The sequence below is a fragment of the Bos grunniens genome, chromosome 5 (assembly GCF_055505025.1).
Source record: "Bos grunniens cultivar Pamir isolate PY7600 chromosome 5, Bosgru_T2T1.0, whole genome shotgun sequence".
In the NCBI taxonomy this organism is placed as follows: Eukaryota; Metazoa; Chordata; class Mammalia; order Artiodactyla; family Bovidae; genus Bos; species Bos grunniens.
Genome location: NC_141169.1, coordinates 89,630,203 through 89,644,794, shown reverse-complemented (window position 1 = coordinate 89,644,794; position 14,592 = coordinate 89,630,203). Strand labels below are relative to the sequence as shown.

Genomic DNA, 14,592 nt, shown 5'->3' with positions numbered 1-14,592 from the left:
TGTGACATGAAAGGTTCTGAGAAAAACAGAAATCAAAAGGGAAATAACATGCTTTCTTGCTCCCACTATTTTCTTTCCAAGATACAAAAAACTGAGAAGGACCAGTCTGGAGTAAACTACATGAGAATGATGACAAGTGTGTGTTGACATACTCTGTGGATAGAATCCTGCTGAAAAAATGTAGAGTGGTGCAGTCTTGGCAGCAATAGTCCTGCATTTCCAGGGAAAATGTGCAGCCTGGCTCTTATATGTGTGTTATGTGTTGAAAATTTGGAAATTCACGAACACAAATGAGAAATTAAAAATCACCCATAGTTCTATAGCACAGGGCAATATACACATATATGTGGGTCTATGTGTAGACTGTTTGAAATGAAAGGGTTAACACAACATGGAACATTTTATAAACAGCATGGATCATGTTCTACTATGAGCTCTTTCTACTATTATTAAAATTTCTCCTGCCTTGATTTCTTATATATTTTCCTCTTTCTTTCTTTCCCTAAGCTTTCATCTTTTAATCCTCTCTTGAGGTTTCCTTGTGTCAATATTTTCTTCATTCTTTCCACCTAGTCTTCCAACATGGCAAGGTCATCATTCCTTGGCCCTCACTACTGCCCACATGCCAATAGCTCCCCTCACAACTGTCCTTATAAACCCCAGACCTATGTTTTCTAAGTACTTCTTAAGCATCTTAACTTGAATATCCCATATGTAACTTAATCTATGAAAAATTGAACTTCATTTGAGATATGACCCTCAAGCCAACTTCTTTTAAAGCTTTTCCTTAGGTTCTAGAAAGTGTGGGTTACATACTGAAGCCTTGCTTTCTGCCTCTTTCTCACTGTATGCCTACTGGTCACTTAAGTATGGTCTTTTTCTGCAGGCAACCATTTCTCCCATTGTTCCATCCTCTCCAGAACTTCTGAGAAGGCCTTTGGTAGTGGCCCTCAGTATCTCTCACCTGGACTGTTGCTGCTGCTGCTGCTGCTAAGTCACTTCAGTCGTGTCCGACTCTGTGCGATCCCATAGACGGCAGCCCACCAGGCTCCCCCGTCCCTGGGATTCTTCAGGCAAGAACACTGGAGTGGGTTGCCATTTCCCTCTCCAGTGCAGGAAAGTGAAAAGTGAAAGGGAAGTCGCTCAGTCGTGTCCGACTCTTAGTGACCCCATGGACTGCAGCCTACCAGGCTCCTCTATCCATGGGATTTTCCAGGCGAGAGTACTGGAGTGGGGTGCCATTGCCTTCTCCGGACTCTTACAGTAGGTCCTTAACTTGTCTCCATGACATCCACTGATGCCTATGTCAATGACTGAGTGCAGGATGAGAAATACATTTAAGAATAGATTGTATTTTCCCAAGAGACTTTACAGAGAAGAGTAGAAAAACATTTAAAAACATCAAGAGGGGGTAGAGTTAAGGCAAAGCTTGTTTTTTCATGTGGAAAAATTTCAGAAATATTTGTAAACAGCAAGGGAAAGAGCTAGTAGGCCTACAATATAGAAAAGGATAAACAGGGTGCATTTCCTAAGAATGTGGGAGGAAATACGGTCCCAGAAAAACTCTTACAATCTGAAGGAAAAGAAGTAAGAATGAGTCAAAATCTAGATGTGAGGCCAGTATGAAGGGACTGTGAAGGAATTAGAATTCATATCATCTTAGAATTCATATCATCTGCTAAAGGCAAAAGAAAGAAGGGACACTGGGACCTTCCTTTCGAAAAGATTGGTAAATTCTTGTGACAACTTGATCTTGAATGCTGGTGGATGGAAGTGAGTAGGAATAAGCTATGATCTGTTGACACATTTACCCTTGTCTCCCACACCTAACCCCATGCCTAGAACATAACACACCCTCAGTAAACATCACGGAGATTAAGCTCCACTGCAGCAGAAACCAGGTCTTATTCAACACTGTGCTTCATCACTGGAGAAACTCAAAGAGTCAAAAGAACAAATTAGTCTATAGGAAATTACATAAAACCATCATTAGCCACATTCTCTGAAACTTGAATCTTCTCATACTATGCCCTTAAATTGAACTTTATGAGGAAGAAACAAAGACAATTTATGTTAATCTCTGAGATTCATTCATTAAACAATTCTTAGACCATATGTGTTTCCTTAAAAGTGAGGCCATTTCCTGACAGTATTTTACAATGAAAATGAAAGCTGCATTACAACTCAAAGCCATAAATAGTATTCAATTATTTTTAAGAATGATACCAACATAGTCACTTTTTAATTGCTCAAGACAGGAAACAGAATTAATTTTCCTTTAGAAGTATCATTTACAATATTTCCGATAGATGTTAAAACAAACAAGGGATGCTTCTAATAAATTCTCAAAAACCTGTCCTCTATGATTTTGAAATGTCCTGCACAAACAATGAGTTGTACCTTGACTCTGTCTGTGCGGCTATTGAAGAGCCCGATACGTCTAATGGTGCTGAGGATGGGATCGGTGGAATCATCAATCATGTTGTGAGTAGTCACTGGGGGCAAAGACTGCCGCTGAAGGAGCAGAGGGAAGAAAATGTCAGTTCAGGAAAAGAATTACTAAGTGTGACTAATTTCAGCAATAGGTCATCGGCGATATGTCATCCAACCTTTATGCCTTTATGGTCTGAGATGCCAATTAATGAGGGGTTGTCTGTGTATGTCATAGGAAGACAACAGGTTAAAGAACTTCCTTCCATACTCTGAACACTCGATGCTTTTGTTCACCAGCAGCCAGTCTATGGAAAGCCTAGACTTCTTGAAGCCTCCTGAGACTTACAGTAAGTCCCCAACATACGAACCTTCAAACTGGGAATTTTCAAAAAGATGCAAAAGCACATTCCATCAGCATCAGATGTGTGTGAAATTGCAGCTTGCCCTCCGTCTCCTATTGCTGGTGGTCCTTCAGCTCTACCATCTCCCACCTCTTCTACCTCCTCCAGTCAGTAACTCCTCTTGCCTGTTCATTTGATGCCAGCCCCCGTACGCCAGCTGTTGGACTGTCCTACTGTACTTTTCAAGGTACTGTATTGTGAGGTTAAAAGTGTTAATTTTTTGTGTTTGTTTTTACGTGTTATTTGTGTGAAAAGTATTATAAACCTATTACAGTACTGTACTATATAGCCAATTACATTAGCTAGGTACCTAGACTAACTTCGTTGGACTTATGAACTAAATGGACTTACGAACATGCTCTCAGAATGTTAGCTCATTCATATGGAGGGGACTGACTGTATTTGGAATAAGAATGGAACTCCGGTGAGCTACTCTGCTGGTTCCCACTAGGGGGCTGTTCTCCGATGCCTCCCTGTTAATAACAAGATTGCTATACACGGCTAACACAATTATCTTTTTAACAATTTCACTTGACTGAGAAACATTCACCTTTTCTCTAGAGTGACTCCGAAGTCTATGCTTTTTGAAAATTTTAGGCACTTTTTTGTCATTGGAATATACATAGTTTTTCAACTGGCATATAGGGTCCAAATGAATTTTTAAAGTAGATATGAAGACAAGTTCCATGAGATTTGTTTATAGGAGCCTTGAAGAACCACTGGTGAAAGAGAACTCACAAAGGTGTCCTTTAGGTAAATACCTAAAGATGATTTTTCTAGCTCTCAGGTTTAAAAATTTCCCAAATTAGCCCATTTCAAAAAATTAAGATATTGATCTAAAAAGACTTTAACAATTATGGGAAGTAATGGGCATTTTTTCCTTTATTACCTGAGTTGAAAAGATAGCTCTTTTCATAATTGTCATATCATCTCGATCCAAAATATTGTTCATGTCAGGAATTTCTCCTCTGTGGGGAAAATAGTTTTAAAAATCAAAATAAAAACAGCTAGCACTAACCAACTGTTTTCTATGTGTCAAACACCATTTCAAGCAATTTTAAAATAAATGTAAAACATACATAGTTTCCTGATGAAACTCAAAGACAAATTCCAAAGGGCAAGGAAGTTCGATAAAAGAATACCTTTGCTAGCATAAAAGAAAACTGAAATTAATTTTTAAAGCATTACTGTTGATGACCAGGAGGATACTTTCATAATATTTTGCCTATTTTAACAATTATAGGAAGTGAGTACTATGTTCTACAGTGGCCATAACTTTTCCATCTGTAAGTTGATATTTTAAAAAATTATGTATTTATTTTTGTCTGTGCTGGGTCTTTGTTGCTGTGCGGGCTTTTCTCTTAGTTTCAACGAGTGGCAGCTACTCTAATTGCAGTGCATGGGCTTCTCATTGTGGTGAGCTTCTCAATGTATACTAAATATACATTAAGTAATGTATATTACTTAAGTAAATGTTACTTAACATTAACTAATGTGTTTATTAATAAATATATGTTAATATGTCAATATATATTTTGACTTGAAATCTTCCACAGCTTCAAATTGACATATTAACTCTCAATGAGAATTCCACTGAAAGAGACCCTATCTGTGGGCTTCCTCAATGCCTTAGCAGGTAAAGAAGTCGTCTGCAATGCAGGAAACTTGGGTTCGATTCCTGGATTGAGAAGATCCCTTGGAGGAGAAAATGGCACAGTATTCTTGCCTGAAAAATCCTGTTTTCACGACAGAGGAGCCTGGTGGGCTACAGGCCAAAGTGTCGCAAAGAGTCAGACATGATTGAGTGACTGAGTTCACACACAGATACCTTACCCGCGTATTTAACTATGTCCTCATTTGTACAACCTGTCTACAAATATTTGTCAGATGAAGGATTAAACAAAGCCTGCTCATATGATGCAACATATCTTCAGTTCAGTTCAGTCGTTCAGTTGCGTCTGACTCTGCAACCCCATGGACTGCAGCACGCCAGGTCTACCTGGCCATCACCAACTCTCAGAGCCTACTCAAACTCATGTCTATTGCGTCAGTGATGTCATCCAACCATCTTATCCTCTGTCATCCCCTTCTCCTCCTGCCTTCAATCTTTCCCAGCATCAGGGTCTTTTCCAGTGAGTCAGTTCTTCACACTGGTTCAGTTCAGTTTAGTCACTCAGTCGTGTCCAACTCTTTGCGACCTATGGACTGCAGCACACCAGGCCTCCTTGTCCATCACCAACTCCCGGAGTCTACCCAAATTCATGTCCATTGAGTTGGTGATGCCATCCAACCATCTCATCCTCTGTCATCCCCTTCTCTGCCTGCCCTCAATCTTACCCAGCATCAGGGTCTTTTCAAATGAGTCAGCTCTTCGCATCAGGTGGCCAAAGTATTGGAGTTTCAGCTTCAGCATCAGTCCTTCCAATGAACACCCAGGACTGATCTCCTTTAGGATGGACTGGTTGGATCTCCTCGCAGTCCAAGGGACTCGCAAGAGTCTTCTCCAGCACCACAGTTCAAAAGCATCAATTCTTCAGTGCTCAGCTTTCTTTATAGTCCAACTCTCATATCCATACACAACTACTGGAAAAACCATAGCCTTGACTAGACGAACCTTTGTTGGCAAAGTAATGTCTCTGCTTTTTAATATGTTGTCTAGGTTGGTCATAACTTTTCTTCCAAGGAGCAAGCGTCTTTTAATTTCATGGCTGCAGTCACCATCTGCAGTGATTTTGGAGCCCCCCAAAATAAAGTCAGCCACTGTTTCCACTGTTTCTCCATCTATTTGAAGTGATAGAACTAGATGCCATGATCTTAATTTTCTGAATGTCGAGTTTTAAGCCAAATTTTTCACTCTCCTCTTTCACTTTCATCAAGAGACTCTTTAGCTCTTCTTTGCTCTCTGCCATAAGTGTGGTGTCATCTGCATATCTGAGGTTATTGATATTTCTCCCGGCAATCTTGATTCCAGGTTGTGCTTCATCCAGCCTGGCATTTCGCATGATGTACTCTGCATATAGGTTAAATAAGCAGCATGACGATATACAGCCTTAACGTACTCCTTTCCCTATTTGGAACCAGTCTGTTGTTCCATGTCCAGTTTTAACTGTTGCTTCCTGACCTGCATACAGATTTCTCAGAAGGCAGGTAAGGTGATCTGCTATTCCCATCTCTAAGAATTTTTCACAGTTTGTTGTGATCCACACAGTCAAAGGCTTTGGCATAGTCAATAAAGCAAAAGTAGATGTTTTTCTGGAACTCTCTCGCTTTTTCTACGATCCAACAGATGTTGGCAATTTGATCTCTGGTTCCTCTGCCTTTTCTAAAACCAGCTTGAACATCTGGAAATTCAAGGTTCAGGTACTGTTGAAGCCTGGCTTGGAGAATCTTCAAAGGCTATTAATTATTTTATACTTGGAACAAAATTAGTATAGTGTCTAAATACTTGTCTCAATAGTGAAGCCCTAAATGTTTGAGCGGTTTAGTGTTCCAAGCTCCTACCTTAATAATGCATCATACAGTTTCTTTCCAAACTTTTCCTTCACAGAATGTGCAGTGTCCCTGTATGAACAGAAAGATATACAACTCAAACAATGTCACCCTTTTAAGTCTTTTTTGCCATGATGGTGTTCTGTCAATGTATTCTTTGAAATTGCAGATCTCTTTTATATAATCTCTTTTGTTCTTTTCTTATTTGCCAATTTAGCCTGAGTTAACACCTCTAGAGCTGAGGTAACTGAACACCCTGACCAGTGCGGGGAGTGTAACTTTCTTTGGCTTGATGATAATCAGAAGGTTGGGGGAAGGGAAAGGGAGTGTATGTAGGTTTCCATATAATATGAGGAATTTGTTTCTGAGAAATGGAATATTTCCTGCCATATCAGTAAACAAGGATGTCACAGTCATCAGCAATTGCAGTCCCCAGTGTGAGATGGCTGCTGCTAATAAGGAAACTCAGGAAGGAGAAGAATACCTGCCATCTAGCAGCCATCAGACTGCAGTCACTACCTACTGTGAGTCCCAAGGGAGCTCAGAATGTGAAAAACACTGAATACCAGCCGCAAATAGGTTGACGTTTCTATCAAAGGAATGTTTTCAGTGAGTCCAGATTGCTGCATCTTCCCATAAAAAGAAAAGCACTAAGTTCCTTAACTGGGGATATCTGATTTTCTTTAATTAGCAATAATCTTTTGATGTTCAGGCTACCTGCCCTTTGTTGCAAAACTTCTATATAACCTGGCTCCTCTCCTGGCCTCCTCAGAGCAGTTCTCTCAGGGCTACTTGAGATGCTGTCTCCTAGACTCAAAGTTCTAAATATTCCCAGCAAATAAAACATAACTCTCAATTTTTAGGTTGCAACTATTTTTTAAGTTAACATTTATCATTGTTGAGTCTGGCCTATTGGGAAGAGGGGGAGCACGATACTAATTTCATTACTTTGGCATATGTTTTAACATTTCCATAATAAATTTTTAAAAAATCTGACCCATCTTTAAAGATTTCTACAAAGGCCTTATCCTTCCACGGTAGCTCGTTCCAACGTTTTTATACGAACACAGTATTATAGACATGATAAAATTTAACAAAGGAGCCCAATGAGAAGAGAACCGAGTAGTATGTAAGCTATTATAATCTTAAGAGGAAAAAATAGTTCAAGGAAATAGATCAGAAATCATGCACTTAAAAAAATCCCTTTACATCTATTGCTTGAGAATATTTACAAGATGTGAGGTTACCATAGCTGTTTGCGCACTGCCTGGCCTTTCAGGGTTTCCACATTGAAATTGTTTGTCTTGGCAGGCATAATGAAAAACACCACCACTGTGACGTCACTTTTATGCATCTAACGAGGGGTTAGAAAACACAACAGAGTCAGCTATCAAAGATAAAATAAACCATGTGACAGATGGACCTTAAACTGTGACAAATAGTGCTTTGAAACATCTTGAGAGAATAAGAATACTTATTTATGACTGACAAAGAAATTATACAGCAGTGTCTTGAAGCCTCTTCAGAAAATGTAAATATGACGTTCAACTAAGATCTGACAATTAACAATTAAAAATCCACACAGAATAATTTCATGGCATCCATCATCTGAAATATATAGCAATTGCTACTGATATCACTGTGGTTTTCTGTGGTTAAAAAATAGCATAAAAGATAACACAAATGTGAAAATTCCAGATTGGAAAGTGAATGAGGATTTCGTTTGGGTTTATTCTACATCTTATAGCTAATTTACATGGATTTGCACAAATAGATTGTTAACATTTTTCCATTAAATGTCTTGATTCTCATGATATTGCATTTTGATTTTTTTCAACCATAAAGGAACCGGAATGGGGACTCAGAACTTTTGGTGTAGCAGTTATTGTGTCGAGCGCTTTAAACACATAAGTTAACCCAAGCCTAACTATCGCTCTCCTCATTAATTTCAAAAGAGAGGCGCAAGAGCTTTGATTCTTCTTCTGAGCTCCTATCACAGGTTATTGGCAAAGCTGGGAGTCAAACTAGTGTTTTGTTTTGTTTTTTAAAACTGATGTTTTTTTGACTCTACAACCTGTTTACTTTTCCTATTCCAAAATATTATTGACCTGAAGTTTCTCAGAAAGAAATGACATGCCAAACAGCTGTGGGAATGAAAGCGTAAACTTAAAACTGTGAACTGATGAATGCTTTTATATTCTGAAATGACTGACTCTTGAATGTGGGGCACCATCATCTAATCTGTGGTCTCTGCCCTCTGGGACCTTATATTCTATTCAAAACATCTATAGGAATCATAAAACAGGAAACACCCCAAGAGTAGGCAATGTGCTTTTATTAAAGACTAAATGTACTATACGGAAAGAAAATGTCTTATTTTGATTTCTCCAAGGATTGTAATTATCTTTGATGTCTAGAATAAGAGAAATTCACTTTTTCTTCACATCTAAAAATAAAGCAAATATTTAATAAATGTATGGATAAATTAATAATGTCTCTAGACATGCTACATTTTTATATAGTTGTGAGTCCATCTATAAAGCTTGTTAAATAGATACATATCAGAAAACACTGTGAAATAAGATTATTTCAGTTTATTCTTAAATAATCTTTCTGATCTTCAATCCTATTTTATGAGCGTGGATGTTTATTAATGTGATTTTAGTAATCTCTTAAAATACTTGGTACAGTGTATGTGCTTAGTCTTTCAGTCATGTTTGATTCTTTGCCACCCTTTGGACTGTAGACTGCTAGGTTCCTCTGTTCATGGGGTTTCCCAGGCAAGAATACTGGAGTGGGTTGCCAGTTCCTTCTGCAGGGGATCTTCCTGACCCAGAGATCAAACCTGCAACTCCTGTCTCTCCTGCATTTCAGGCAGATTCTTTACCCTCTGAGCCACCCAGGAATATCTGGGCTAAGACAGTGATAAATCAATGTCCAAGAAATAAAAACTGAACGGGAGAGTTATACAGAACTCAGGAAAGTTTAGATTGCCTCAGCATCTCAATAAAATTAGACTTCTACACTGACCTCTTCTATTTTCCTTATGTATTCTATATTTTTCTATGATGTGACAAGAATATAAGCCAATAACATTCATCAATGTCTATGATGCAGTACTTCCATGAGCACAGGTTTTATTGCTGGATTAGTTCAGAACCTATTTTAATACGCCTGCCAATGCAAGAAACACAAGAGATGTGAATTTGATCCCTGGGTCGGTAAGATCCTCTGGAGAAGGAAAGAGTAACCCACTCCAGGATTCTTGCCTGGGAAATCCTATGGACAGAGGAGCCTGGTGGGCTACAGTCCATGGGGTCACAAAGAGTCGGACACGACTGAACATGCACACACAACAACAGTTCTCAACCTATTTTAAGATTCTGGGCAAATCTAACCTATTGAGCAAAAAATCATTCCATGTTTGGGAGTGGGAAACTCCTCTATGTTTCTGCGTGGTGGGACCTCTCCTGCTTTCATGGTTTGGGGCTTTCAGATCTCAGAGTAGAGGCATGGCTAGTGAGTTGGGAGAGGAATAGAGTTTGTGTGCGTCTGCCCCATTCTACGAGGGCAACTGCTTGGCTGTCAGTCATGTAGCACATGTTTTTCTGAAGGTTTCTGGTTGGAGGGGATGGAAATGGCCAGGGCTGTCTGTGATCAGATGTCTAATACCACAAAGTTTAATACCAAGGCCCAATATTAGGAAGCCTATTAATGCCATCCAACCAAGCCATATCTCCCATTATAGTATTTTTTTTAATTAATTTTTATTGGAGTATAGTTGCTTTACAATGTTGCATTAGTTTTTACCGTATAGCAAAGTGAATTAGCCATACATATACATATATCTTCTCTCTTTTAGACTTCCTTCCCATTCAGGTCACCACAGTGCATTAAGTCTATCGATTTTAAAAAAGGCAAGGTTTTGTTCTCTTCACTCTCTGTTTGCTTGATTTCTCTGTATCTTTCCATTGTTTACAAACTCTTGGGGGATAGGTGGGAAAGAGGATGCTATGTGGTCAGCTTAAAACATGGCACATATATAACATATAAAGGAAGAGAATGTGAAAAATGAATATATACGTTTATATATATGTATAACTGAATCAGGGCTTCCCAGGTGGCACTGGTGTAAAGAACCCGCCTGGCAATGCAGGAGACACAAAAGATCTGGGTTGATCCCTGGATCAGGAAGATCCTCTAGAGAAGGGCATGGCAACCCACTCCAGTGTTCTTGCCTGGAGAATCCCACGGACAGAGGAGCCTGGTAAGCTACAGTCCACAGGGTCTCAAAGAGTTGGACACAACTGAAGCGACTGAGCACGCATAACTGTATCACTTTGCCATACACCTGAAACTAACACAGCATTGTAAATTAACTATATATCAGTAGAATTTTGAAAAAAAATTTAAATTAACATAAAATATCCTTTGGGGTGCATTTCCAATAAAATTTTGCTTCTATGATTCTTAAAAAAAAACCATACTATTATATTGGCTATATACCCAATATAACATGATAAGTTTGTAGCTCTCTTTAAAAAATACCTGACATCCTAGACAAATTCATGAGCAAAGAGTGTGGCAATCATATTTATCATTTTAAATATGATAATTGAAAGTCCAAAAGCATTTTAAAAATAAAGCTATCATTTTAAGTCTTCAAAATCATATATATTTTTAAAAGCCATTTAAGAATCCAGGAAGTTCTTTACTTTCCACAGAACAAAGTTCTCTATAAAAAGCATTCTTACCCTCTTGTGTTCTAGAGCATTCTTACCCTCAGCAGGAAGTTTAACCTGGATAAGGATTCTAAGAAGATGTCAGCTCCTTTGTTTGAAAACTCATACCTCCCAGCAATGAAGAGGAATAACGTTTTTTCAAGATCAAAGTCCAGATGACTAAAACAAAACAGTTTCCAATGAAAAAGAGCAACAGCAACAAAATGTACACATGAGTTCTGTTAAAGTACAAAGGGGACTGGGAAAGATAAACATTTACTTTAACAATCCTGTTTTCTCTGTACCCCAGATCCCTAATATCACAGGATAATTTTTTTTTAATAAAGAAAAGCATACCCATAGAAATGACCTCGAACAAACTCTTGGATCCTGGCCTTGTACATAGCATGGAGATTTTGAAACTCATGTACAGCTGAAAATTTCTTAACGTTCAAGCCATTTGGAGTAACTACATCTGGAAAAGCAAAGTAAAATCCTCATGGAAAAATCTCTTTTGAGAGAGGGTAGCATTGCAAAAACAACAGTATTTTGCTAGAGAAGACTCTTGAGAGTCCCTTGGGCAGCAAGGAAACCAAACCAATCACACCTAAAAGAAATCAACCCTGAATATTAATGGGAAGGACAGATGCTGAAGCTGAAGCTCCAGTACTTTGGCCACCTGATGTGAAGAGCCCACTCATTAGAAAAGACCCTGATGCTGGGAAAGATTGAAGACAGGAAGAGAAGGAGGAAGCAGAGGATGAGATGGTTGAATGGCATCACCGACTCCATGGACATGAGTTTGTGTAAGCTTCAGGAGCTGGTGATGGACAGGGAAGCCTAAAGTGCTGCAGTCCATGGGATCATAAAGAGCTGGACACGACTTAGCAACTGAATAACAACAACAACAAGTTAGGTGTCTATTAACATTTCTAGTTTCTGACTATCATAGAATTGGAAGTTTATAAAAATCCATAATGAATTGCTGACATAGAAAATCAGGAGGATCTGACCGAAATAGCATTAAGCAATGGGTATTATGTAATAGACCAATAGCAAAAATAGTCATTGTTAAGAGTTTTCAGTTACTGATCACTTACTATGCATTAGGTACTGCTCTAAACGCCTTGTAACTCATTTAATCCCTGCAACAACCGCTGGAGCAAGGTGATATTTCGGAGGCAGAAACTGAGACACAGAGTTGTTCCAGAATCTGTGCCAGAACACATGGGTAGAGTCCATGCTGTCTGTCTCCACCTGTTTTACCCTTAACTGTGCTGTGTGCTAAACTAACTCCTTTTTTGTTTCCATTTTTATTGGCGTAAAGTGGCTTTACAGTGTTGTGTTGGTTTCTACTGTATGGCAAAGTGAATCAGCTATATGTATATATATATTTCCTGTTTTGGGGATTTCTTTCCCATTTAGATCACCACATAGCACTGAGTAGAATTCATGTGATGTACAGTAGGTTCTCATTAGTTATCTATTATATACATGCATGTGCGCTAAATCACTTCAGTCATGTCCAGCTCTTTGCTACCCAGTGGACACTAGCCCATCAGGCTCCTCTGTCCATGGGATTCTCCAGGCAAGAATACTGGAGTGTTTTGCCATGCCCTCCTCCAGGGCATCTTCCTGACCCAGGGATCAAACCCAGGTCTCTAATGTCTCCTGCACTGGCCAGTGGGTTCTTTACCCCGAGGGCTACCTGGGAAGTCCATCTGTTTTATACACAGTAGCATAAATACGTCAATCCCAGTCTCTCAGTTCCCATCCTCTCCTTTCCCCCTTGGTATCCATATGTTTGTTCTCTATGTCTGTGTCTCTATTTCTCTTTCCTAAATGAAATTATCTATACCAATTTGTCTAGACTCCACATATATGTGTTAATATATGGTATTTGTTTTTCTCTTTCTGACTTACTTCACTCCATATGACAGCCTCTAAGTACATCCGTGTTAAACTACCTCTTGTCATTTTATTTTAGTCAAATGTGTGAAGTGTTCTGTCCATAAGGAACATTGGAAAAGTAGCCCTTTATTCCAACACATAACTGATTCTTTCTGCCTAGAAGATTTTGTTGTTGGGTAAGGAGACATTTTTGATTTTTCAGAATATTGGTCTGTGTCAAGAAAGATAAAGACTGCTCAGAATACGTGATGGTAATCATCTACTGAGTTGAACTCATGGGTTATTATATTTAGAAGCAGTAAAAACAACAGACAGAAGTTAGTAGAGAAACTATTGAGACATTAGAAAAAAATATTTGAGAAACCTCAGAATGTATAATGTCAAGTAAATAAGGAATGATAGAGGTATCTGCCACCTTTAATTGCTAAAGAATGTCAAGGAACAAAAAAATTACAGAACTGTGAACTTGGTGATTTTTGAAAAAGCAATTTTAGATCAAGGGTTGGAGGTTGGAAGTTAAAGTTGAAGAAGCTCTAAGTGGGAAAACTATGGATTATTTTTGTAAAATACTTGATAGCAGGAGGAAGGATGAGATTATGTAGACATCTAAGAGGGTAGTGGTTTTAAGAGAATTTTTATTTCAGAATAGGAAAAAACAAAGCATTTTTGTAAGCACAGAAAGGATACTGATGACAGGAAAAAAAGTAAGATCCAAGAAACAAGTGAGCATATTGAAGCAAACTCCTGCAAGAGACACGAGTGTGAGAAGCAAAGTGGATTCAAGAGAACCTTTGGAAAGAAAAAAGAATAGCCCAGGATCTTTAGGCTGCCACTATTCAAATTCCTTGCTTCCTTTGTAATTATGTAGAACTTTGTTATGCTTTCTCTAGATGTTAAACTGGTATACAGAAGAAAGATTAATTAACTAGAGATAAGACCACAGGAATTAAGCAAGGAAAATGTATTAATCAGGACTGTTTTGTTGCAAGTAAGAGAAATCTGGGCTTCCCTGGTAGCTCAGCTGGTAAGGAAACCGCCTGCAATGCAGGAGACCCTGATTTGATTCCTGGGTTGGGAAGATCCCCTGGAAGAGGGCATGTCAACCCACTCCAGTATTCTTGCCTGGAGAATCCCCATGGACAGAGGAGCCTGGTGGGCTACAGTCCATGGGGTCACAAAGAGTCAGACCTGACTGAGTGACTAAGCACAGCACAAAAGAAATCTACTAACACTGGTTTAAGTATTACAAGGAGGAATTATTAATAGGATGCTGGAGTGTTTGATGGGAAAGATGTAGCTGGGCCGCAGGAATTAATTTAAACCATGGTCTAAATCACTGGAGAATCTAGAGTTCTCTCAGTCTGTTTCTGCTTCTTATTGTATTTCACTGTAGTTTATATTTCTTTGCATCTCATGCAACGTAGGAAGTGGACTCTACCAACAGCTTCCAAGCTTCTATTATACAAGACTATTCAAATAAACTCATCTGTTTAGACTCATTATGAAAGCAATCTGATTGAGCCAACTTATATCAGGTATCCATCTCTCGATCAACCAGCTGCGGCCAGGTGACAGGGTCATGTATTATGAACACACCTCTTGGCATTGCAACCTTTGGATGGGTCTGAAGTTTTTCC

The 14,592-nt window shown here is 38.8% G+C and overlaps 1 protein-coding gene across 5 annotated transcripts in view; it reads right to left on the bottom strand.

Moving 5' to 3' along the window:
* The window catches only part of GYS2 (glycogen synthase 2), a 62,196-nt gene that overhangs the window by 19,600 nt on the left and 28,004 nt on the right, over window positions 1-14,592 (bottom strand). For 2 of the 5 annotated variants that reach the window (XM_086401811.1, XM_086401812.1), the window contains exons 6-11: window positions 11,402-11,519; window positions 11,104-11,224; window positions 7,571-7,677; window positions 6,336-6,395; window positions 3,724-3,802; window positions 2,401-2,514 (exon numbers count right to left, since the gene is read on the bottom strand). In XM_086401811.1, the coding sequence (XP_086257937.1) occupies window positions 2,401-2,514; window positions 3,724-3,802; window positions 6,336-6,395; window positions 7,571-7,677; window positions 11,104-11,224; window positions 11,402-11,519 (599 nt within the window). Of the gene's footprint in view, window positions 1-2,400; window positions 2,515-3,723; window positions 3,803-5,171; window positions 6,396-7,570; window positions 7,678-11,077; window positions 11,225-11,401; window positions 11,520-14,592 lie in introns of those variants that run through there. The other 3 variants (XR_015164198.1, XM_086401813.1, XR_015164199.1) reach the window with 3 other exon arrangements.